Raw genomic sequence first — 26,115 nt, 5'->3', positions numbered from 1 at the left:
TCTCTGCATCACTTTTCTAATCACAATTCACATGAAATGTTCCTTGTCTTATAAAGTGAGCAGAGTTGAGTTAATTACTTAAGGAGTTCAAGAGGACTGCCTTTGAGCTAGGAAGAAATCTCCAAACCAGCTTCCATTAACATATTTTAAATTCTGGGAGTTTCTTTGAAGCCTGGAAATTTTTCCTCAACCTCTGCAGAATCTTTATATTGTTGTCCTTAAAGCAGCTCCTCACTTTCATCTTAATTAACAATGAACAGCAAATTTTAAATAAAAGTTTGTCTTTATGAAAGAAAACTGCAGTGGAGAAACTCCAAATCCACTTATTGGAGTAACCTGAGGAGATGTTAAGTCCTTCCCAACGAGCTTTAGACAGTCAATTAGAATAAATGTATCTTTCATCTCCCCTTTGTCTATCATCTTAAAACAACAGAGCCAAGATTCAGCACTGCAGTAATGGCTCGCAGCTGAAAAGTACCCTAAATACACTGAAATCGCTAAAACCCTTCGCTTTGAATCATTTCAAACCATTTACAATTCTGTGGTGTGTCTGTTAAATTCTGGCTAATAGCCAGCAGCAGGACAGTGCTTAGAAATTTATTGCTTTACCTATGCTCAAATTGTGCCATTTTTCTTTGTCTATCCCACACCCCCACTTCGTTGAAGGAGTAACTAATGTGATCAGATTCGTCCAGGGTCCATGTCAAAAAAAAATTCCAAGAGTTTATACCAATCCTCATTCTTAGGAAATTACTCAGTCAACTTAGATTAAAATCATTCTCATGCCCCAAAGGCTAACTGGTTTCAATAACGCGTTTAATCCCTATTCTATTGGATATTTTAAAGATGTTCTAAAAGGAACATAAATAACTTTAAATAACCCAGATCCATGTCATTTAAAGAGATAGAAGATTCAATTTTTAAATCTTCCTAAAACTGTCTAGGTTATCCATTCAGGTGGTCCTTTCATCCCTTCATTTCCCTGGGATACCAAGGGAGAAGGATAACTTCTTGCATCTTTATTGACTATTAAGGCTTTGCTACCTCCCATAGCTCCTGCGCCTTAACCTTCTGGTCCTGACCAAGGGTTGTAGACAGTGATCTACTCTTAGGACCTGTTCTCAGGAAGTCAATGCACCATGACTTAATATATGCTTACATTCATTCTTCAATTTACTGAATCACAAAATACTGGTGCTAAGAACAAACTTAAAGGTTATCTGTTTCAAACTCTCCATGGCACAAAGTTATTTAAAGTAACACTCAGCCCTAGAGAGGTTAAGTGACTTTCTCAAGGTCAGACAGCTAGACAGTGATGAAGTGGACTTATAACCAATGACATACTCTGAGTACATACCCTAAGCCTTTGCCCAGTGTAGCCTGCAAATCAGCAGTACTGTCATCACCCAGGAGAGGGTGTTACCCATGCAGAACCTTGGGCCCTGCCACAGACCCATGGAATCAGAACCAGCATTGGCACAGAGCCCCAATTCAAATGCATACTACAGCTTAAAAGCACTGGGCTGGAGCGGGAGGCCAGCAACTATGGGTTTGAAGCCCAGCTCCACCTCTTCTAAACGTAAGCAAATATCTGAATCTCTTCAGAGCATCACTCATAATTTGAAAATAATAGCACTGCTCACCTTTCAGGGTTTTCATGGTATAAGCATAACATGGATATCTGCACAGGCCTCTCATGATGTGTGCATAGCTAATAGCTGCAAAGTGCCTGGCATATAGTAGCTAATAGAGTATACAGTCACCAATATTATTTCTAGTCTCACATTTATCATTAATACTGTGCTTTAACTGATAAGAAAGACACTATTGACTTGCACCTGAGAAGGAATCACCTTTCTGCCTTCCTTTATTCAAAGGTATCAAATATCATTTTTTTAGAGTTCATAAAAATTTAATTTTTTATCTTTTTTTTAATTTGTTCTTTTTAGATATACATGACACTGGAGTGCATTTTGACATATTATATATACATGGAGTATAACTTATTCTAATTAGGATCCCATTCTTGTGGTTGAACATGATGTAGAGTTTATCTCACTCCAGTCAGAATGGCAATTATCAAGAATACAAGTAACAATAAATGTTGGCAAGGATATGGGAGAAAAGTTTCATTCGTACATTGCTGGTGGGACTAAAAACTGCTACAACCACTCTAGAAAGCAATATGAAGACTCCTCAGAAAACCTGGAATGGAACCACCATTTAACCCAGTTATCCCAGTCCTTGGTTTATACCCAAAGGACTTAAAATCAGCATACTACAGTAACGCAGCCACATCAGTGTTTATCGCAGCTTGATTCTCAATAGCTAAGCTATGGAACAAACCCAGGTGCCCTTCAACAGATGAATGGATAAATAAAATGTGGTATATATACACAATGGGATATCACTCAACCATAAAGAAGAATGAAATTTTTGCATTTATTGGTAAACAGATGAAACTGGAGAATACAGGCTGAGTGAAATAAGCCAATCCCCCCAAAAAACAAAGGCCAAAAGTTCTCTCTGATATGTGGATGCTAACCCACAATAATGGAGCAGGGGAGTACAGAGTACTTTGGATTAGACAAAGGGGAATGAAGGGAAGGGAGAGGGCATGGGAATAGGAAAGACAGTAGGATGAATCAGACATAACTTTTTCCTTTGTTCATATATGAATACACTACCATATCAAATATCATCTTAACTCTTATATTTGATTAATATATCTATGATATTTCATATTTCCTCCTCTACAGAAAGTTATTATTATGTAGAAAATAAATAATAATAATAATAATAGCTAACTCTTTAGTGCTATTTGGAGATGAAATAACTTCTCCCAAAGTCAAGACATAATCAAAAGAATACAGCATTCCTGTAATTCCTTGCCTCTTGAGTCTATAAACCTGACCTCTAGGAGCCACTGAGTATCTGGAGCCACTGCTGCTAGACTTTATCAGACAGCATCTCAACTGTCAGGAGCTGAACCCACAGCATTGGCAGAGCACAGTTAAAAGATGATGGTTTGTGTCACATCTCAGCATCAAGGGAAAATGTTGGAGAGGAAAGGGAAAGTAGAATTTTAGTAACCAACTCTGAACAAAAATTCTAAGGGAAATATGACATACTACAGAGTATGAAACCATACCAATATTATATTTTAAAGGAGACAATACAGGGGAAACAGGATTTTTTTTTTTTTTTTGTACTGGGGATTTGAACCCAGGGGCGTTTAACTGCTGAGTCACAACCCCAATCCGTTTTATTCTTTTAAGACAGGGTCACACTAAGTTGCTTAGGGCCTCACTAGGTTACAAAGGCTAGTTTTGAACTTGCAGTCCTCCTGCCTCAGCCTCTTGAGCCTCTGGGATTACTGCACCTGACAGGAAACAGGATCTTAACATCAAAATCATAGGCCCCTAAAGCAGTGGCTTGAGTCTAGCAAAGCATTAGAAATAATGACGAAGCTTTTAAAAAAAAATGGAATGCAAATTTCTGAAGGAGGGACCAGACATCAGTGTGTTTTTAAAACGATTCCCAGTTGATTTCATTGTGCAGCCAGCATGGAGAGCCAGTCCCTGAGGCATCAAAAACCTGGTGTTATTTAAGAAAGTCAATCCACTGAGAGCTATTGGTTGCTAATACAAAGTTCCAGAACTCAAAGGAATAGATTTAACCATAATGCATACCTCTTCTAGGTCTTTTCGCCATTCCTCCAGGACTTCCACCGCAAGGAAAGGAGACCCTGGACCACCATCTTCTAAGATGTTCATATGGACCAGTGGCCGGTCTTCCTCATCTTACAGACACGATGAGAAAAGGTAACTGCACTGGGACCCTGGGCACTTGTCAGAAGGTTTTACCTGGCTGCAGAGAGGATGGTGACCAGGAAACACTAGGCAACTGAGCTTTGTGTCTTGAGATGTGGGATGGGCTCTTTACTGAAGGAGCAGGGCTTCAGACACCGACCTGCCTTCTCCTCTCATGTTGCATGTACCACATGGCTTTGTGAATGCTGTCCCCTGTCGGAACTGACTTTCATACACACACACACACACACACACACACACACACACGCACCACTCTTAGCTAACTACAGTTCTGCCTTTTGATATCCAACCACAATCCCTACCCTTCCCCCAGCCCCATCATCCTCTTTACCTGAACAGACTGTTTTACTCTCTGTCGAATTTCCAGACCTTTGTACCTTAACTGGCACACAGTAGATGCTCAATAAATGCTGGCTGATGTGAAGAAATCCTGTTTCTGTAGCACTGGACATGTGGTAGGGAAGGAAAGCAGAAACTGTGAGAGCACTCAAAGAGGACAAGACAAATTCAAAGAGCTCTCGGAATCGTTGCATGGATAACCTGGGAGCAGGGAAGGAATGAGGGAGCAAGAAGAAAGACAAAGGGGCAAATGCAGCATTAACGAGAGAAAGAGTGGCATCTGCAGATCAGTCCAACTGTCTTATTGGGGTTGAAGGAGTAGATGTTTCCATAAAATTCTAGAAGCATTTTAAAATATTTAGTTTCTCTCCATTTGTTCTCTTCTTCCTCATCTCTCTTCCCCCATTGACCTTGTACAGTTGGTTCAGGTGAAACTAAATTTTAAACATAACTTCCTTTACTAGCACAGAACAGCTGAAGCAAGTAGCACATGAGGCAGGTAATAAATGGTGCTGGGCCCTGGAAGGACCGGAGGGAGGTTTAGCTGAATATTGTTTTGAGGGATTATTTTTCCCCTTAAAACTCAAATGACCCTACAGATAAAATTCCTTTGAAAAATTCCAAAAGCAAAGTTATTCACAATGATTATTGCAAGTAAAATTTTGGAAGCCACTTCAGTGTCACAATAAAAAGCATGTTTAGTCATAATACTGTAATATATCGCTTAGCACTTTAAAGGGCTTCAACATAATATTAACTGGAAAAAAATACAAGTTTAAAAATTGCATATAAACAATCACTGCATCCTCGGAAAGCACATAACAAGCAAAAGTCCGGAAGGAAAACAGTTTTCATTTCTCTATTTCCCAAATGCTTTGTAATATGTTATGTTTCCTTAATTATGGAAAAATAATTATGTGATGTTTAAGTAAAATTACAACCCACAAGGCAACTAGTGTTTGCACATAGTCCCAGGGCTTGTCACGACAACAAGCAGATCCCTGAAAATTCACTCTTTATTCATCTCTAGGTTTTCACCTGCTTTTTCTCAATGCTTAATTAAATTATTTTTTATTTGCTTTCAAGGTGAATCATCTTTCAACACAACCCATCACATTTTAAAGTTTCAAGTGTCATTTTAAAATTCCACATTTTGTATGTAATTTTCTCCTTTTTTGTTGCTGTTTTGTTTAAAAGGCTGTTATCAGTGAAGGTGCCAAAGGGTAAGAGAGTTGGTTTTACAATTCAGGGGTCGTAACCAAATCCTAGGGTTTTGTTGCCCCACAGGAATATTATGACTGTCAATGATCAGTCCTCCTAAAATTCTGAAGGCTTCATCAGAGTGGGTGGACTATAATATAATCCTTTCACCTCCTATTTACTTTCATCAAATATTTTTTTTTTACTTTCATCAAATATTTTTAATACATTTTGATATTCTTTTACGAAAAAATTACTGAGTACTGCTTGTTCTACATAAACTACCCTGCTATTATGCCCATTATACAGATGAGAAAGTGTAGGGTCAGGGTTTTGAAATAACTTTAAGGGTCCAACAACCAACTAGGATAGAATCCAAATCTGAAACCAAGCTCCAACTCTCTCTCCTGCACCCCCACAGCTTTACAAAGGTTCTTGTCAAAAATGAGAAATGCAGAGCAACAATGAACAGCCAAACCCACATCGTGTTAAAATAGAGTTGAAAGTTATATATCAAAGAAGATAATAAACATATGATGATATACTGGCAATATTAATGAAGTTTAAAAGGAACAAATACTTAGCTTAGTGTTCTGCATCAATAAGATTCTATGACAAATTAACTGCTTTAGTTTTTTTTAATTTTCAAAGATGATCTCAGTAACTATGGGATTTAAAATAATTAAAATATTGACTATAAAGAAATCGCAAGCTTTATTTGTGGAACAGGAGGGCAAAAGCTCATGAAATTGGTTTGCCTGGTTGGCGTACAAAGTTAATAGAAACAGATGAAAAACAGCCAACAAATACAAGCAATGGAATCTTTTGCTAAGCGGGGGTCCCTAAATGAATGTTGGATCATTGGTCCATGCCTCTTCCTTGACCACATCTTCATCTTTACTGCATAGTTCACAGATTCTTAAGGATAAGACTCAGATTTTAAAGCTGACTTTGAGCAGAAGCTGTCATTCTGCTGATGGTTAGGCTGGGGCTGTAGTTCAGTGGTAAAGCTGGGGCTGTAGTTGAGTGATAGAGTGCTTGCCTAGCATACCTGGGGCTCTGGGTTCAATTCCCAGCGCCACCACCACCAAAAAAAAAAAAAGCTGCTTTTGGTGACAGTAATCATGACGATAATGGCCAATAATGAATCAAGACAATTACAGTCTTCAAGTTAAATTATTTGGAAATAAATGAACAGGATCGTCTGGCAGTGCTGTCTCACATTGCTAGTGATTGATCCACCCTCATTTTTCCTTCTGCAAACCTGGCTTCTGTGTGTGCCTCTTTTCTCCACTTATGCTCCTAAAGCAATGCCAGGAGGGGCTAGCCAGCCATACAGCCTTTTCCTGATTCCAGAGACAAACTTGTCAGGATATTGGATTTCCTGGAATTCTTAAGACAGTGCAACATCAGAAACCAGCCTAAAAACAGGCAGAACAAGTAACTGGAAGGAAAAATCTCACTGAAAATTCTGAATAAAACATTTCATTGCTCAGAAGAAATTAAAGTCAATTTTACTTGTTTTTATTATTTGGAGTCTAAGCCAGCCCTTTTTCTGATCATCTGCTACATGCACCACACTAGTTTCTATCCTCATCCTCCATTCCACAAGCCCAACAATATAAAGTAATACATTTTCTTCTCTGAAAACATTTCATTGTTAAGCAAGTTCAAAAGGATTTTTTCCCATTCCATTTTCTAAATATTTTGCAGCTTTACCTTTTATAATTAAGTCTTTAATCATCTGGAATTGGCTTCTGTGGTAGGTGTAAAGTAGGCATCCAAATTTTTTTCTGTAGAGTTAACCAATTGCCCCAACATCACTCACTGGACAATGTATTATTTTCCCATCGATCTAAAAACACACATGTATCATATATTATATTTCCATGTGTGCATGGATATGTTTTTGGATCTCTATTCTGGTCTATTAATCTGCTCTATTATTGTCTCAGGTATTATATCTACCTAAGGCAAATACCACAATTGAGTTTTATTTTACATATTGATATGTTATCAAATAAGACATCTATCTTATTCTTTTTTAATCAGGAGTTCATTTGCTTTTCTTAACTATTTGCACTTCATGTAAATTTGAGAATGAGCTTCTCAGGTCATGTTTACCACATTTCCATTAATGCATTGTGGCAAAATTATATCTTTCTGCCATCAAGTCTTTTTTTTAGTTTTATTGATTTTATTTTTTTAAATACATGACAGCAGAATGCATTACAATTCTTATTACACATATATGCCGCAATTTTTCATATCTCTGTTTGTATATAAAGTCTGTTGACACCCAATTCGAGTCTTCGTACATGCACTTGGATAATGATGTCCATCACATTCCACCGTTCTTCATCAAGTCTTTTTCTGATTGAATAAGATTAATATCTACATTGATTTCAGTCTCCCCTATGAAGGAGAGAAAGACTTTATTTTTTTTTTCTGAACTCATGTAAGTTCATAATTGGGACAGTTGGGACAGATTCCTGTAACAAAAGACAGATCAACAAGAGAAAAACAAGTAAGTGCGTGCGGTGCCCATTGCCAAGGGATAAAATGACTTAGAAATCTATCTTAAATCATATTTCAACAAATAGCAATACATTTATTACCACTCATTTTTACTTCCTTCTATTATCTTTAGTATGTTCTGCTAATATTTTCATAACCTCCTTTGTTGGATGCCTGGCATGTTGATTTTCAAGTTTTCTCCTCTAATATAAACATTCAAAATTACTTTCTCTTCCTATGTCTCTAACTGCATCTACCAGATGATCCATAGTGTTTTCCATATTCAATTCTAAATACTTCCTAATTTCTATCAGATTTTATTCTATGATCCATGAGTTCTTTGTGCTATATTTTTATTTCTGTATATATAGTCCTTCTAGTTATTTTTGTTATTTGTTTCTATCATTATTGCACTGAAATCATATAATGTAGTCAAAATAAAGGTAATGCTTCTGAAAGGCTCTTTAGATTATAAAGATACCCTCGTTTATCTAAACAATTCATATAATTTTCTGTTTCTTTCTATATTGTGCGCTAAAACATTTTATAAAAATTTAATATGCTAATGGATCAGATGAAAATAAATAAGAATTAAAATATGGGAGATATCATTGCAGTAGTGATCTGATAAGAAAAAAAGGCCTAAAAAATAACTCCCAATTTTTCATTTTCATCTTTAGTGTCCTATTCATACAATAAGGTTCATAATATTACAATTTGTGGGAAAGCCCCACAAATTAATTGGAAACAATAACATTAAATTTATGGACCAAATAAAAAAAAAAAAAAAAACTCATGTTAATGACTGTATTAAGAATGGCTGTCATTAGTTCCCAAACTCAAAAGCACATTGTTTCCAATGGAATGTGCAGGTTCAAAGAGTGAAAAGAGGATAATAATTAAACTAATCAAATTGGACCCTAAATATACACTAATTTGAGGAACATCCATGAAATCTGGAACTTCTAGAAGATAAAGACAAACATACAAAGAAGCACATCTCAGGAAAGTGAGAAACCAAAGTGAACAGAAGGCAGAACCATGTCTGTGATGCTCTGCCGTGCGAAATGACAGATGGGGTCTCCTGGGCCATAAATGGACAGCAGCTCCACTCATTTCAGCTCAGAAGGGATCCAGTAATCTATTGCCCTGCAGTCTGCCCTCATGAGATCCCACAGAAGGAGACCCTCCTTGAAGTCTGGAAACCAGAACTCTTGATTCCTAGAAAGACTGAATTTTTTCTGGAAGAGTACTAAATTTGTTGGTGGTAGAATCCAATGAACACAGATGGGAAGCAAGAAGCCAGGAGCCTGTTCTACCCATGGATTCTGATTTATTTGGTTTTAGTTGACTATTCTGCCTCCCTATGCTGGCTACCTCACGATCTATGCTTATGGTAGTTATTTTCAGTCCAAATAAAAATATATTTTATAAGCTTAATAAGTGCAAGAGATTGAGTCTACAAAGATGAATGGGGTCTGTCTCTATCTCTTAAGCAGCTCATTGGGCCATAGAGACATAAATATCAATATTCAGTATATTAAATATTATGTGTAAGTTCCTGAAGAGCTCTCAGCCAAGTAATTTTATATCTACTTAATTCTCTACTTCTAATTCATATCTTCCCTAGTTTTCTTTCCTATACCCATCTGGTACCCCCTCACCTCTCTGACAGTGTCAGGATCCTTCATAGACTTCTCTTCTTACACTTCCCACATTCTTATACCCAAACCATCTTTGTTTCTCTGACTAGCTAGAAAGGATCATTAAAACCCACAGTGTTTAATAGTTGATCCTGGACACAAATGATGCCCAGATCTAAATGCTCATCTCCTCTGCCACTTCTTTCTAAAAATCCCTCTTTAACTAATATCTGAAACACTAGAAGAGTTTCAGAATCAATCTCTGCCTCGAGATATAAACCTTTCTAGATAACACACAAACACTAATAGGAGTTATCTTCCTAAAGTACAAATCTAATTATTGAACTTGCTTAAATTATTTTAATGTCTATGGTGACCTCAGAGGACACACACATCCTTTATTCTTGGCTTCTCTCTAACTAGCTAACTGCCTGCCATCCCCCACCCACCAGATCCTGCAATCCAATCACATTCAAGTATCCCTACTCAAAATTTTCCCAGATCTTCCCCCTCTTCTTAATTATTTGCTCATCCAAGGCCCAATTCCATCTTTCACAGGACCCTCAGCCATTACCACTTACATCAATGGCTCCCAAGTGACAGTCTTCTAAACCATCTTCATGCTTATAGCCATAGCCCTGGGCCAATTCCTCTGCCATGGATCCTCTGAATGCTCATATGGAGGGATGCCTAATGCAGCGATAGTCAATGTGTCTAAAATCAATTTGCCAAAAAAGCCATTTCCCAATCAATCATTTTATTGACTGTATTGAATTTAGCTATGAACCAAAAATTTTGTATGACCATTGTGACTTTACATAGTTCTATCATAACCCACATTAAATTGGTTAGCAAAGACAAGTAAGGCCCCAAAGGGCCCCTATTTGGGGACTCCTCTTATCTCTATCTCTCTGCTCCTCTACCTTTCCCTCTCTGTGTTCCAGACACCCTCTGTCTCCAGTCCCATCTTCTCTCTGTCCTCTGTTCCTCCCTGAACCTCCTCCTTGGCCATGCCCTCCCACACTCTGTGGCTGTTGGTCTCCCCTCCTCTGCCTGGGGTTCCTCTCTCTCTAGGTCAGTAAGCCAGACTGTATGCTTTGCTGGTTTTCCTCTTCAATATTCCTTTAGCAGAAGGTCCCACCATTCTCATCCAAATCCCCCCTGTTGTGATAACAAGACCAGAGACCAACTGAACATTCAGTAAACTGATGTCATGAGGACAAAATAAAAACTTGACTGAATTTTCAAAAAACTGTTAAATATTACCATCCCAAATCAGCTACCATATCCTTAGTGAATAGGTAAAAGAAACAAATTTTGGTTAATGGATAAAGTTGACAAGTCCATCAAAGTTGTCAAAATGTGAAATTGCCACAACAATCTGAATGAGGCCTAAGTGTTAGCAAAACAGCAAATGCCTAACACGAATAGTGTGAAAATACTTTGCATACCACCAGTGACTTGAAATATTGTGCTCTATATGTGTAATATGGAATGAATTGCATTCTGCCATTATGTATAACAAATTAGAATAAATAAATAATTTAATAAAGAAATAAAAGGATTTGGAAAAAAATAAATCAGTATAAACTAAAAGGCTCCCGAATGAAATGTTAAATGTTTATTCTATTAGCAGAGTATATTTACACACTACTCAAGAAAGATATATCTATAAATATATTCTTAATAATATATTTATAAAGAAACTGAGCCCACTACGAAACCGCTTTTTAAAAAAAAAATCAGGCCAATTTTAAAATACTGCTAAGAGGAACACATTAGTAAGAACATACTTGATGATTAAGTGCATTTTTAAAATACAGTCTTAAAACATTCATAGAAAACATCTATTCATATTCACGTATTATGTTGAAAACAATAATGCTTAAAATACATCTTTGTTAAATCTCTAAGTAGGGTAAAATAGATAAATTGTATTCATTTAGTGAGCTGATCCTTCAATAAATTGACTTTCTGTGAATCAGCCATTCAGTAACTGATCCTTTGGCAAACTGACACTCAGCATATTGGCTTTCTTTTCTTCCCTTTCGTAACCTCTCTATTCAGCCTCATTACCAGATCTTGTCATGATTGATACCTCACGCGGCAATCCCAGGAAATCAGCCTTCTTCACTTCCTGCCCCCAGGACTTAGATGCTTGTGGTTCTTTTTATGAAGACTTAACATGTTGACTAACAAATTAATAAATGAATTCATAAATGGCCTTTGCCCTGCCTTCACCTGAATACCTTTCTCCCTGTAGAACAGAAACCAAGGGAATCTGACTTTACATGAGTAAGAAAGAGCCAAAGAGTCTTTATTGGACTTTCTACTCTTTATGTCCTCTGTGTGTGTGTGTGTGTGAGCGCACGTGCGTATCCTCATAACTAATGTGCTTATGAATTATAGAATGAGTCCAAATATCAAATTTAAAGAAAGTACCCAAATATAGTGTTTGAAATAAAATTGTACTCTGTAGATTATTGCTTGGGGTGAAAATAAAATTTTATTGGATAATTGAAAAAAAAATTTTTTTTTTTTTTGCAACACTGGGGATTGTACCCAGTAGCGCTATCACTGAGCTGCAATCCCAGCCTTCTTTATTTATTTATTTGTTTGTTTGATTATTTATTTATTTATTTTAATTTGGGACAGTGTCTCATTAAGTTGCCCAACCTGGTGATCCTCCAGTTTCAGCCTTCCAAGTTGTTGGAATTATAGGCATACGCCACTGCACCCAACTTGAAAATCTTTTGCTTACAAGAATATTTATCACAAAGATTTTTGTTGGAGTTGGACTTGTAAGACTTATTAATAATTTCTATTCTCTAAAAGGATTTGGGCAGAATGTTCCCTGTTTATGTAGTAAAGACTGTATATATCTGTTATTTGTTGTCAATATGTATGAATATTCACTTTATCCTTCATGTCGACTCATGGTTCATCACGGAGTCAACACTGCCTCAAAAGAGCTTAAGTTTAATTTTGCCGGGACACACCAAGGCTAGATCCACTTCAAACTTATAAAGTCAAATTCCTTCTCTATACCTACTAATAGCCACACAGGAGCAATGAACTTCAAACTCACCCAAAAGACAGATTTAATCCCCCAATTATCAGGGTATCACCTATCTCATCAATCAAATTAGCTACTCCTCCACCTGAGCTCCAGACACCTAACCTGGGGGAAGAGAATTTATCCAAAACTGAATTCATAATCATAACCCAGACGCATTCTTCCTCTTGAACTCTCTACTTCTGTAAATTGTACTGACATTCCCTCCCTTATTTCTCACACCAAGGACAGTCTCTTGTCCTCTCAAGTTGATTCATAGAGCATAGACATGAAGAGCTAAAAGAAGATGAAACATCAGCTTAGATATTGGTGGCACTGTAACCCCCAACACACAAGACTTGTTAGTATGAAGGATGATGCTTAGGCCTGAGGCCCAGGACATGCCCCTTCTATCTACCATTGAAGACAACTGGGTTTGATAGGGACCAATTCACTAACCCATTAACACTTAGGATATGCACACTTCCTTCCCTAACTGGGGCTCACTACTTGGACACTGAAAGGCAAAGGAGAGTGTGAAATAATTTTTCTTTAAATAATAATAGGTTGTGCCACACAGGAGCAATGAACTTCAAACTCACCCAAAAGAGAGATTTAGTCCCCCAGTTATCAGGGTATCACCCATCTCATCAATCAAATTAGCTACTCCTCCACCTGAGCTCCAGACACCTAACCTGGGGGAAGAGAATTTATAAATGTGCAATCATCCTCTCCCTCCTTTTTTAGCAAGGTCAGAAACGGGGGAAAGGTGGGGGAAACTCTCTTTGGACCCTGCAAAGCGTAGGAAAATAAGGGTTCTGCCTTACCACTCTTCATCATCTCCCCTGTTGTCCAAGTAAAGCACTGAGACATAGATCTAAAACTCACTCCCTCATCAGCTTCTATATTCTATCAGTTGCCAAATTCTGACATTTTATTTCCAAGATATTTCTCCAAACATCCTCTTCCCTCCAGCCCACCGTGATCCTGGATCCAGCCCTGATCATCCTTCACCAACATTATTGTTACAATCTCTCCCAATTCTTCTCTCTGATTTAAGTCTTGTCCCATTTATAATTTAATCTCCACACAGCAGCCACCGTGGTCATCCTGAAACTCAGTTCTGATCATGTCATCCACTGACAGCTTCCCCTTTAACAACAGGAGAGACGCCAATCTCTAGAAAGACTTACAGAACTCTTCCTGACCAGACTACTTTTCCAAATATATCTGCCCCATTTCCTCTGACCCACACTCACCCCAGTGATACTAACATACTTGTAGTTTCAGGTAGTCTCCATACTAGTTTTTCATGTGATCCCTTCCAACTGGACTGTCTTCAACTCTTCGTCTCATTGCATCGATTCCAAATCAAACTTGAAGAGTCTGTTTAAGATGCCACCCTAGGAAGCCTTCCCAAACCACAATTCTTACTCCCTATCCCGTTCCCTAAACATTGGGAATACTGTAAGTGATTTCATCATTGAACTTACTACCATATGTTGATATTATTTTTATATCTGTCTTCTAATTGTGCCAAGGCCATATCTCCAGAAACAAGAGGTTACCAGCACTCGAGATAAGTCTGTACATCTAAACACTTTGGTCTTTCAAACTATCCATTCATTCCTTTTGTTTATCCTTTAATCCAATCATTATTGGATCCTTTAATTGAATCATTATTGATTGATTCCTTGGATGTGGCTCACCCCACTCACCATTTTCATTTCACTGGGTAATATCCTCATTTCCCAGATGACTTTGAGCTATATGGAAACAAGTCACTTCCCCCCCCACCCCCTGGCTCCATAGTATATGAAGAACATTTGTTAACCATTTTCAAATTGCAATTTGTTTTTAAATTACCTGTTTGAATCATTTTTATATGCTTCTTGCTCTGGTGACATACTGACTGATTATTCCTCATCTATTTTATGAGTATACAGTGACATAAGAAATGCTGTGTGACAGTCTAATACCCTAGAACTGTGAGACTATTGCTCTCTCCTCGATGGCTTCCATCTGCAGGAAATGTGAATCTCAATGGCAGCCATCAGAGTTAAATACATGTTGATAAATAATAGTGAAGTTACATCAGATTATTATTTTACAGCAGATCTTTGAAGCCACTCAGTCTCAACCTATCTTTACCTGCTTCAGAAGTCTTCCTGCTCACCAGCTTTAGCTGCTAATGGGCACTGATTTTTTTTTTTTGTCAAGTTCATAAAAGGTCAAGTTTAAAGAGCTTTGATGATAAACCGTACAATTTTCAAAGAAAATCGCAAAAAAGAATGGGAGACAGAAGGTGGGTGGTTACCAGTCTATGGAAGTCAAAAGCAGGGCAGACCAGCTAATCCAAGGATATTGGGCTTGGGAGCTGGAGGATAATGAAGAATGTGGTCTTTCCAAGACTCTGGCAATGATCACAAACAGCCTAGAGTGAGTGAAGGCGGCAAGAAGACAGGAAGAACAGGCCATGAAAAGATGATGAATGAAGACATCTAGGTAGCTGGGATGCTGCTCCCACACAATGCCCACTCCTGGAGGAAAGATTTGCATAAACTAGTTCATGAAGAGAACTTTAACGATGATAACAATTAATTTTGTACACTGATAACTAAAATAATAAATACCTAAAACCTTCTATATATGTATATTAAATACATACACATTCTTTGTACAGGGAACCAAAATATTTAGCAATCATTCCAGAATAAACCAGCCAATCAGAACAGATATGAGCCATAAACACCGGTAAGGTCATTCTGGAGCACAAAGCTAAATATAACCCTAAATGTACACACAATTGTACAAACAATGGGCGTCTCTTATTCCCCTGAAAATTCCACATTTGATTCTATTCTGGTTTCTTTTCCAAGAAACATGAATAAACAGTGATAAAAATATTAAAGGAAAATGTGGTCTGTCTTGTGCATTTTGGTTTTTGTTTAAAGCTTAAAAATTGGCTTAAGAGCTTCCTTCTCAGTTTTCAGGACCATTTGTCCTGTTTCCAGTTCCAATAGGCCAGCAGCTTTCCTACTCCCACTGCCCTGCAATGCAAAGCTCCCTATCAAAATAGGAACTGAGAGTGCCCAAGCTATATCTTGATCAGCAGGAGTTCTGGAATTCCCAAGCATTGACTTCCTACCCCAACTTCTCATACATCTCCCCAAGCACCAACACCTCCAGAATTTTCTCACCTTTTCTTTCTTCTCCTGCTTGCTTCAAATCCATTCCTCCATTCCTAAGCTTTATATATTATTAATTTCCTTGCCATTCTGTCCTGCAGATAGTCTTTGAAGAATGGTAGAAATTTTATGATGGTCTAATATTCATGTCATTAAGCCATAGCTCCCACTCCATTTTTTTAATAAGAGCTTTATAGTTGTACATAGTGGTTTGGTTCATCCTAACAAGCTCATACATATGTGGAAATTGATTTCAGTCCATCATCCCCTCCTTTTCGCTCCCCTCTCCCATTCTCCTTCCTCTACGAGATTTCCTTTTCCTTGTCTATTAATTTGTATTTAATTGGTTCTTTATTTTATCCTACCCTTTCCTCCCCCTTTCCTTTATTTTACGCTAGCTTCCACAGACGAGAGAAAACATTCAATCTTTGAGTTTCTGAGTTTGGTTCATTTCACTTAGCATAATTTTCTCCATTTCTATCCATTTACTGGCAAGTGCCAGAATTTCATTCTTCTTTTTGGCTGAGTAGGACTCTATTGTGTGTGCATTGTAACAATCACAATTTCTTAATCCATTCATCTATTGACAGGCATCTGGGTTGATTCCATCATTTAGCTATTGTGAATTGTGCTGCTATAAATATTAAGGTGGCTGTATTGCTGTAGTATGCCAATTTTAGATCATTTGGGAAAACACTAAGGAGTGGGATGGCAGGGTCATATGATGATTTCATCCCTAGTATTCTGAAGAATTCCATACTGCTTTCCAGAGTGATTGTACTAGTCTACCATTCCACCAACCATACACAAATGTACCTTTTCCCCCAGAACCTCATCAGCATTCATTGTTGTTCATATTCTTGATAAATATCATTCTGACTAGAGTGAGATGAAATCTTATATAGTTTTGATTTGCATTTCCCTGATTGTGAGAGTTATTGAACATCTTTTTCATTTATTTGTTGTCCATTTGTGTGTCTTCTTTTGAAATGTTTCTATGTAGTTCTTTTGCCTATTTATTGATTTGGTTATTTGTATTTTGGGCGTTAAGTTTTTTTGAATTCTTTATTCTGGTTATTAATCCCCTATCAGAGATTTTCTCCTATTCTGTAGGCTCTCTCCTTCACCCTCTTTTTTTTTTACATACATGACAATAGTGGAATGTATTATACTCATTATTACCCATTTACAATTTGTTATGCAGGAGTTTTTTAGTTTGATGGCATCCTACTTATTGATTCTTAATTTTATTTCTTGCACTCAGGGAGTTTTGTTAAGGAAGTTGGTACCAGCACTTATATGGTAGAGTATGGACCTTATCTTTTCTTCTAGCAATTGTAAATATCTGGTCTAATTCATAAGTCTTTGATCCATTTTGATTTGAGTTTTGTACAGGGTGAGAAAGAGGAGTCTAATGTCATTGTTTCTACATACAGCTTTCCAGTTTTCCCAACATCATTTGTTAAAAGTCTGTCTTTTCTCCAAGATATATTTTTGATGCCTGCATCAAATATCAGGCAGGTATAGGTATGTGGATTTGTCTCTGTGACTTCTATTCTGTTCCATTGGTCTTCAAGTCTATTTTGATGCCAATATCATGCTGTTTTTGTTACTACAGCTCTGTAGTATCATTTCAGTTGGTATTATGACACCTTCTGCTTTGCTTTTCCTTCTTAGTATTGCTTTAGCTCTCTGGGTCTCTTATTCTTCCAAATAAATTTCATAATTTTTTCTAATTCTATGAAGAATGTCATTGGTAGTTTGATGGGAATTGCATTGAATCTGTATGTTGCTTTTGATAGTATGGTCATTTTGACAAAATTGATTCTTCCTATCTAAGAACATGGATGTCTTTCCATCTTCCAAGGTTGTCTTCAATTTCTTTCTTCAGTGTTCTATAATTTTCATTATAGAACTCTCTTACCACCTTAGATTAATTCCCAAATATATGTGTGTGTGTGTGTGTGTGTGTGTGTGTGTATTTAGGTTATTGTGAATGGGATGGTTTTCCTAGTTTCTTCCTTGGTTGAATCACTGTTGGAGTTTAGGAAAGCTATTGATTTATAGATGTTGATCTTGTATCCTGCTACTTTGCTAAACTCATTTATATCTAGAAGTTTTCTGGTGGAGTTTTGGGTCTTCTAGTTATAGAATCATATCGTAATTTAACAACTTCATTTCCTATCTGTATCCTTTTTGTTTCCTTTTCTTGCCTGATTGCTCTGGTTAGTTTTTTTGAGGACAATATTAAATAGGAATGGTGAAAATGGACAGTCTTGTCTGTTCCTGATTTTAGAAGAAATGTTTTTAGTTTTTCTCATTTAATATGATTTTGGCTTTGTGTTTGTCATAAATGACCTTTATGATGTTGAAGTAAGTTCCTTCAATTCCTAGCTTCTCCCGTTTTTTTAACCTCAATAGGTGTTGGATTTTATTAAAGGCCTTTTCTGTATCTATTGAGATGATTATGTGATTTTTGTTCTAAATTCTATTTAAGTGAAGAATTACATTTACTGATTTCTGCATATGTTGAACCAACCTGGCATCCCTGGAATAAAACCTATTTGAACTTGGTGTATTATCTTTCTTATGTGTTTTTAAATGGAGTTTGCTAATATTTTATTAAGGATTTTTGCATTTTTGTTCATCAGGGATATTGGTCTGTAGTCTTCTTTCCTTTGAAAATGCATCTTTGTTTGGTTTGTTAACAGAGTTATACTGACTTTATAAAATGTATTTGGGAGTATTCCCTGTCTTTCAATTTCATGGAATAATTTCAGAAAGACTGGTGTTAGTTCTTCTGTAAAGGTCTGCTAGAACTCAGCTAAGAATCCATAAGGTCCTGGGCTCTGCTTTTTTGGAAGGCTTTTAACTGCAGTTTTTAATTTCATTACTTAATATTGGTATGTTTAGGTTTTCTGTATTTCCTGAGTCACTTTAGGCAGATCATATGTGTCTACAAATTTGACAATATCTTCCAGATTTTCCTGTTTATTGAAGTATAAATTTTCAATATAGTTTCTGATAATCCTCTGGATTTCAGAAGGATCTGTAGTGATATCTCCTTTTTTATCTCTGAAATTGTTGATTTTCTTCTTCTCACTCTTTCTTTTGGATAGTTTGGATAAGGGTAACTCTTCATTGCATTAATCCTTGTATTTTCTTGTTCTCAATCACATTGATTTGGGCTCTGTTTTTAATTATCTCTGTCTTCTACTGGTTTGGGAGTTAGTTTGTTCTTTTCCTGAGGTGGAGCATAAACTTACTTATTTGGGATCTCGCTAATTGTTTACTGTACGCACTCAGTGCTATAAATTTTCCTCTTAGAATTGATTTTATAATGTCCCAGAGATTTTGATATTTTGTATCTCTGTTCCTGTTTATTCCTAAAAATTTATTGACTTCTATTCTCATTTCTTCTTTGATCCATTCTTCATTAAAGAGAGTTTTGTTCAATCTCCCTGTGTTTATGTGGTTTCTATTTTTCTTACTGTTGATTTCTAGCTTCATTCTTTTATTATATTATATATGGGATTATGTGATTTTTTTGCATTTGCTATGATTTGTTTTGTGACTTAGAATATAATATATTTTGGAAACTATTATATTCTCAGCTAAGAGACAGGTAAATTCAGCTGTTTGGGGTAGAATAGTCTGTAGTTGTCCATTAGGTCTATTTAATTTGTAGTGTTATTTAGGTTGGAGATATCTTTATTGATTTTATGTCCACCCCATTTTTTGAATGAGAACCTTTATTAAATATTTACATCAGTCATTTTGCAAGATGATCTGCCTACCCTCATCTCATTTAGCCATTACAAAGCTTTTAAATGTTATTTCTACTTTGCAAGAAACTGGGAATTGAAAAGGCTAAGGAACTTTTTGTTGATCACACAGTTAGTAAACAGATTTGAACAGGACACAATTTGACTTCAAGCTCATGTTCCTATGTTGCTTCTCTAAAACCCCCAATAAAAGTACTAATAAAACTGTTCAAAGTTATGAAGACCAGCCTTGATTTGCCTTGATTTGACTAAAACTTTTCTAAATCACTCAAGTATTTACTCATATAAGAAAAAGTAGGCAGGATCACCACCCCACATCTTCACACTGCTTATAAATCTCAAGCCAAAAGAGCCCTAAGCACCCCTAAGCTCGAGAAAAATGTTAACCAAAATAGCTTCTGTCTATCCCTACTGAGGGAATAGCATGATTAAATTGATAGATTTCTGATTTATGTTGCCATTTATTTGAATTAGGTATGCAGAAATTACAAAATATATCAATGGTAGATGACTTGATAGATGGTAGTCAATGAACCCAAAGAATTATTTTGAAGGTTGAGGAATTGCTTTCTTTCTGTAGAAATGGAAAGAAGGAACATTAGTTTGCCATTAGATGTGAGCCTCAAGGTAAATAAGGAGGGTCCCTGTCTGCTCATGTTATGCACATGTGTACGTGTGTGTCCGTGCATGCGCACATGATACGTTGCAGGGTTAGAATTACATGCTGGGATCCAGTTGCACTCAGGCAGGTTCAGAAGTGTCCTCTGGGTCTCTTAGCTCCAGCAAAACAGGGGTAGAAATGTACCCGTTCTCCAGGGGCATACTGATTAACTTTGAACTTTATTTAATATTGCATTGTTTTTCAACTTTAGAAATATCTACCAAAAAATCAGGGACCACGACCTCCTGGACAAAAGGAAAACAGTCACAGCACTAAAGGCTGGAGAGGACCGAGCCATTCTCCTGGGACTGGCCATGATGGTGTGCTCCATCATGATGTATTTCCTTCTGGGAATCACACTCCTGCGCTCATATATGCAGAGGTAATGCCACTGTGCTGTTGGGGCACTGCCATTTGTCTCTACCCTCATTGCTCAGTCAACCCTGAGGTCATCTTCCTCACCCTCTTTCCTATGGAGAACTTCCAGAAGTGCCCCTCATATAATATTTTAATAATGCTATCTAATAATAATACTAAAATAGTTTTATATATAAACTGCCTATTATTGCCAAAAACTTTTCATACATCATTTTATCCTCATGACTACACTGTAAGTATGAATATCCTCATCAAAAAAAATAGGAAAACTGAGGTTCAAAGAGAGGTAACTTGTCCAATGTCACATAGCTTTAGCATGTGGCCAAGCCTTAGCTTCAAAGGCATAACCCACTCATCTCAGCATCCCTATTCTTGCTCCTTCATGTCTGTTCCCACCTTCATTCCTTTTCCACCCTGCATCGCCCGCCCTTCTCCCTCCCTCTACGGCAGTACTTCTCAATGGCACATCTCACAAAAACTTTAAAAATGCTGATGCCCAGCCCCCACCATCATCCCAGAAAGTCTGATTAAACTGGTTTGAAGTGGGACCCATTCATTAGTATCTTTTAAAACTCCTCCAAGGGATACTACTATACTGTCAAGGTTGAAAAACACTATTGTGCATCGACCTTTTAAAATAACAGATTTTGAACCCTTTTTTATTTAATACCCCTAGATTTACTGAGTAGATGGGAAGGCAAATAAATAGTGAGACAGTTGGTATGTTCTCTCCTGAGCTAGTAGCAGCATCTCTAGCTTCACTGTTGACCATGAATTGGACATGAAGCTCAGGTGAGCCCAGCATCACTAAAACTAATGGGGGAAGTCTCACAACAGTTCAGCTTAAAGTAACAAGATCCTTTCAAATAAAAAATTAAAGTTTCAATCCAAAAGAAAAGAAAACCATTTGGGGGCATTCATTTCTCAATCTAAATTAATAGCTTCATTTTAGAAACAAAAATCTAGCCGAAATACAGTAATTTGCTGAAATTAAGGCATCATCTTTCACATTTGTGGCTGTTCTGCTCTGTTTCTCTGATGGCCTTCAGCTGTGCTCCTTCTCAATGAAAGCACTGATGCCTCACGCCCCCAGAGTTCGTTGATTCCAAGCCCTCTTTCAAATCCTCACATCTGCTTGGAACCATCCAAGACTTTTTCCTCGTTGTATAAGCAAAATCTGACCATCCATGTTCCAGGAAAATATAGTTTGCCACACCAGAAGAGAGTAGGTGCAGTATCTTGCCTCTGGCATAGAACTTCACACATGCAAAAGTGCAGAGAGCTGTGGATGTCAAAAGGAAAGAGTATTAATCTTCACAAAAACATGTTGTTTTCCAATCACTATGGTAATCAGTTATACCCAGAAGCAAAGCATTGATTGCTGGTGTGTTACTTTCTAATTACAAATGTTAACCTTGATCATAAAAGTAAAGGCATTCTAAAATTAAAGATGACCAATGGGCAGGTGGACTCTTTCCAGTTGAGAGGCCTCAGGGCATCCTTGTTAACCCATTAGTCTGCACAGATGGGTTTCTTTTCTACTGCTTTATGGGGAGGCAGCACAGCATAATAGAATGAACCAGGACTTAGAGAAATACTGGATTTTGTAGAATCACAACTTCTATCAGTTATCAGCTACATGTCTTTGTACCTGTTACCTGATTTCTTTGACCCTTGATTCATTCACCTTCAAAAGGAGATAATTTATGTGAAACATCAATTAGAATTCAAAGGATTCAATAAGTAATTTCTCTTCACCTAATCCAGGGGTTATCTTTTTTTCCCTTTTTAGAATGACCGTACGGCATTGTATCTCTGACTTCCATCTGTCAAGTTGGACCCCAAGCCACTCCACCCCTTTTTTCCTCTCTTCTGCCCTTACACCTTCTCTGCCTACAAACTGGGCAGAGGAGGAGGTGCAGGTGAAGAAAGCACCAAGGGAGGCGTAGCAGAGATAAGGACTGGTGCAAGGCAAGAAGTTATACATGCAGAAATACAGGGCAAGCACAGATCGTTATTTAGAAATATACTTTGTGCTTCCCATGGAATTCAATAAGAAAAAATAACTAACCAATCAAGCCTTGGAGTATATTATGTCCAATGGAAGTCACTGAGAAAATTCTCAGGTTCCAAAGTTTGTCTATGCTATGTTAGAGTTTGCCTAAAGCAGCTCTGTTCAAAAGCATAAACTTTATGCAGACGGATGTATTATAGATTTGGAAAAGACTTCCAGCCCAGGAGCTGAGCCACCATTCCCTCTGCTCACATCTTCCTTGCCAGTAACTCTCGGCCTTTTGCTCACTCTTTCCTTTTCTCTGTAGTGTGTGGACTGAAGAGACTCAATGCACCTTGCTGAATGCGTCCATCACGGAGACATTTAATTGCTCCTTCAGCTGTGGGCCAGACTGCTGGAAACTCTCTCAGTACCCCTGCCTCCAGGTGTACGTGAACCTGACTTCTTCTGGGGAAAAGCTCCTTCTCTACCACACTGAAGAGACAATGAAAATCAATCAGAAGGTAGGAGCTTGGCACACTGTATCCATGCACCCCCACAGAGCTCCGTGTCCCATTTGTCTCTCTCTGAAGTTCCCCTTTGCCAGCATTTCAAAGGAAAATATCACCAGGAAGTAGGCCCTGGCCGCCTCCATTCACAAAACTCACTATTTGATTCTGGCCTGGAAAATACTTTTTCTCTGTGCAAGCCATAGACAAGTCATGCCCCATATTGTGGTAATGCAGATTTTGCCTTGACTTCCATTTGGGAAGATAAATTTTTCTTTATTTTTATGCCAGCAGGCTGAGTCTTTCAAAGTAGGAATAGAGCTTAGTTAGAGATGTGCATATCAAAAACTAAGTATTTGCCATGTACCTGGGAACCAAAGGGTAAAACTGCATTGCTATATTTTGTTTTTCCACAATCATTATCAGTTGGTTCTTGGACCTTGAGGATATAACTTAACCTCTTTGAGCCTTAGTTTCCTTTTCTTTAAAAAGATGATAACAAATAATCACCCTGCAAGGTCATTGTGAGAATTAGAACAAAGGATGTAGTGTTGAACAGAGCTCAGTACCTAGCACAGGATAAATCTTCAACCATGGTCACAGTGTGTGTGTGTGTGTGTGTGTGTGTGTTTCTTCATGTATGTTGTATTCATGGAGGTTGGCTGCACTGATGGAATCATGCTCAGCAAATGTGTATTGTGTTAAAGCTCAACATAATATTTATATTAATAAAATTTGGGATAACCAGTAAGTTTCAGGAGAACCAACCTGCCATTATCAATTTTAACTTATATTGAGTTTTGGATTTTATAGTAGCAATTTAGATGTACAGAATACTTTCATATGCCAAGACAATCTAATATCACTCTCCAATAGAACAATAGGCTTTTATTCCCAGAATACAATCCTCATGTACTCCAATCTTTCATGTAAAAACTTCATTATAATTGCCAGGACTGAAATAATATAGCTTCTAGTTATGTGGAGGGTACAATAGCTTGGAGGTTCAATACTAGAACAGAGAGAGTAACTAGAATGTATGTCAACATATCAGAAATTCACCCTGTGTTTTAGTTACTAAAACTTCAGAGAATTCTTGCAAATATCTCTGAGGACTCACCTTAATGAATATTTCAAAGAATGTTATTTGAAAATGTTTCTTCTGATTTTTCTTTCATTTGTAGTATCCACAAACAATAGCAATCTTAAATCTGTGCTGCAAACACCCTCACAAGGTGTTTATTTTTCAAGATCTTCCCTCAAGTCAGATTTTTAAATCAAAGCTGACCTGTAATACTGAATACCTATAAAACTTTCAAATAGCCAAGGAATTGAAAAGGAGCCAAAGTTGAATAGGCACCAAAAAATGGGACTCTTTCCATTTTCTCATTTTGACATTGGATCACTGCAGCCCTGAGATTGCATTAACCAGGCTATAAACAGGGAGTAAAACTACCATTAAAAGTCCTAGTTATATATTTAAGATCAGTATGTTTTCTCCTGTCAGAATGTTCTAGGTCATTGTTTGGATTATTTGCACCACTACCTTAGGGGTTTTTTGTTGTTGTTGTTGTTGTTATTGTTTGTTTGGGACTGGGGATTAAACCCAAGGGCGCATAACCACAGAGCCACAACCCCCAGCCCTTTTTATTTTGAAACAGGTTCTCTCGCTAGGTTCTTACAGCCTCACTAAGTTGCCAAGGCTGGCTTTGAACTCAGGGTCCTTCTGCCTCATCCTCATGAGCCATCACACCCAGCCCCACTACCTTGTTTTTAAGTGGAAATTATAACACCTAACCAGAAACAGGCATGAAATAAAAACATAAAGCTCAAGTATTAGAGATTCTCCCATGTAAATACCACAAGAGTAAAGAAATTAAACATTTCCTGCACTCCAAAACACCCTTTCTACCTTCTCTCAATAGCTTCCAGAGATGACCACTGTCCTGCCTATTATGGTAACTGTTTTCTTATTTTTCTTCGTAGTTTTATACCCAAACGTATATCCTTAAATTCTATGCTTTATTTTTGCCTCATTTTTAAAAAATTATATAAATGAGATCATATAGAAAACCTTGTTCACATCTGGCTTCCTTTTCACAGTGTATTTTCAGAGCCCTTCTATTTGGTTGTGGTTCATTTTTGTGTCTGTACTATGTTCCACTGTATGAATATGCCAATTCATTCATTGTACTATTGATGGACATTCTGAGTTAACTACAGTTCGGGGCTATTACAAATAACACTGCCCTAGGTATTCTCATAAATGGCTCTTCATGTTCGAGCAGACATATTTCTGACAGGTATAAACCTGGGAATGAACTACCTAGATCATAGAGTCTACATATCTTAAAGTTTAATAGATAATGACAAATGGTTTTCTAAGTGTTTATAGGCATTCATATTCCCACCAACTCTGTATATACAGAGTGTTTTTATCACTCCAAATCTTCAACAACAATTGGTATCATCTGTGGTCTTTAACTTTCACTAGTGTGTTGTTGTCTCCTACTGGTTCTGATCACTAATTTTGTCGAGCTCGTTTTCATTTAATTATTGGTCATTTGGATATCCTCCTGTGTGCAGTGTCAATCCAAGTCCCTCAGCTCCTTGGTCTATTGGGTTGTTTCTTCCTCATACTCATTATAGGAATTTTTAAGCCTAAATATGAAACCTCTGTTGGTTATGTGCAGCAAAAATCTTCTCCTATCATGGGTCCTACTCATTGTCAGAACAATATCTTTCAATAAAAGACGTGTCTAATTTCAATGTAGGCGAATTTTGTCAATCTTTTCTTTTTGTTTAGTACTTCTGTTGTCCTACTGAATAAGTCTTTGCCTACCTTGAGGTCATGAAATCATCCTCCCAAATTATCTTCTAGGAGCATTATTATTTTTCTTTTCTCAAATAGAATACAATCTATCTCAAATTGATTTTTATATAGGGTCAAGATTATGAGGTTTTTCATATATATATATATAGAGAGAGAGAGAGAAATATATATATATATATAT

At 37.2% G+C, this 26,115-nt stretch overlaps 1 protein-coding gene across 2 annotated transcripts in view; it reads left to right on the top strand.

Annotated features, from left to right (window-relative positions):
* Kcnmb2 (potassium calcium-activated channel subfamily M regulatory beta subunit 2) overlaps positions 1-26,115 on the top strand; it is a 243,803-nt gene that overhangs the window by 205,549 nt on the left and 12,139 nt on the right. For both annotated transcript variants that reach the window (XM_015494247.2, XM_048814254.1), the window contains exons 2-4: positions 3,702-3,824; positions 20,433-20,603; positions 22,921-23,116. In XM_015494247.2, the coding sequence (XP_015349733.1) occupies positions 3,769-3,824; positions 20,433-20,603; positions 22,921-23,116 (423 nt within the window). In that variant the 5' untranslated portion in view covers positions 3,702-3,768. The remainder of the gene's footprint in view (positions 1-3,701; positions 3,825-20,432; positions 20,604-22,920; positions 23,117-26,115) is intronic.

The sequence above is a fragment of the Marmota marmota genome, unplaced genomic scaffold, assembly GCF_001458135.2.
Source record: "Marmota marmota marmota unplaced genomic scaffold, marMar, whole genome shotgun sequence".
NCBI classification, from domain to species: domain Eukaryota; kingdom Metazoa; phylum Chordata; class Mammalia; order Rodentia; family Sciuridae; genus Marmota; species Marmota marmota.
This window is presented reverse-complemented; position numbering and strand designations above follow the sequence as displayed.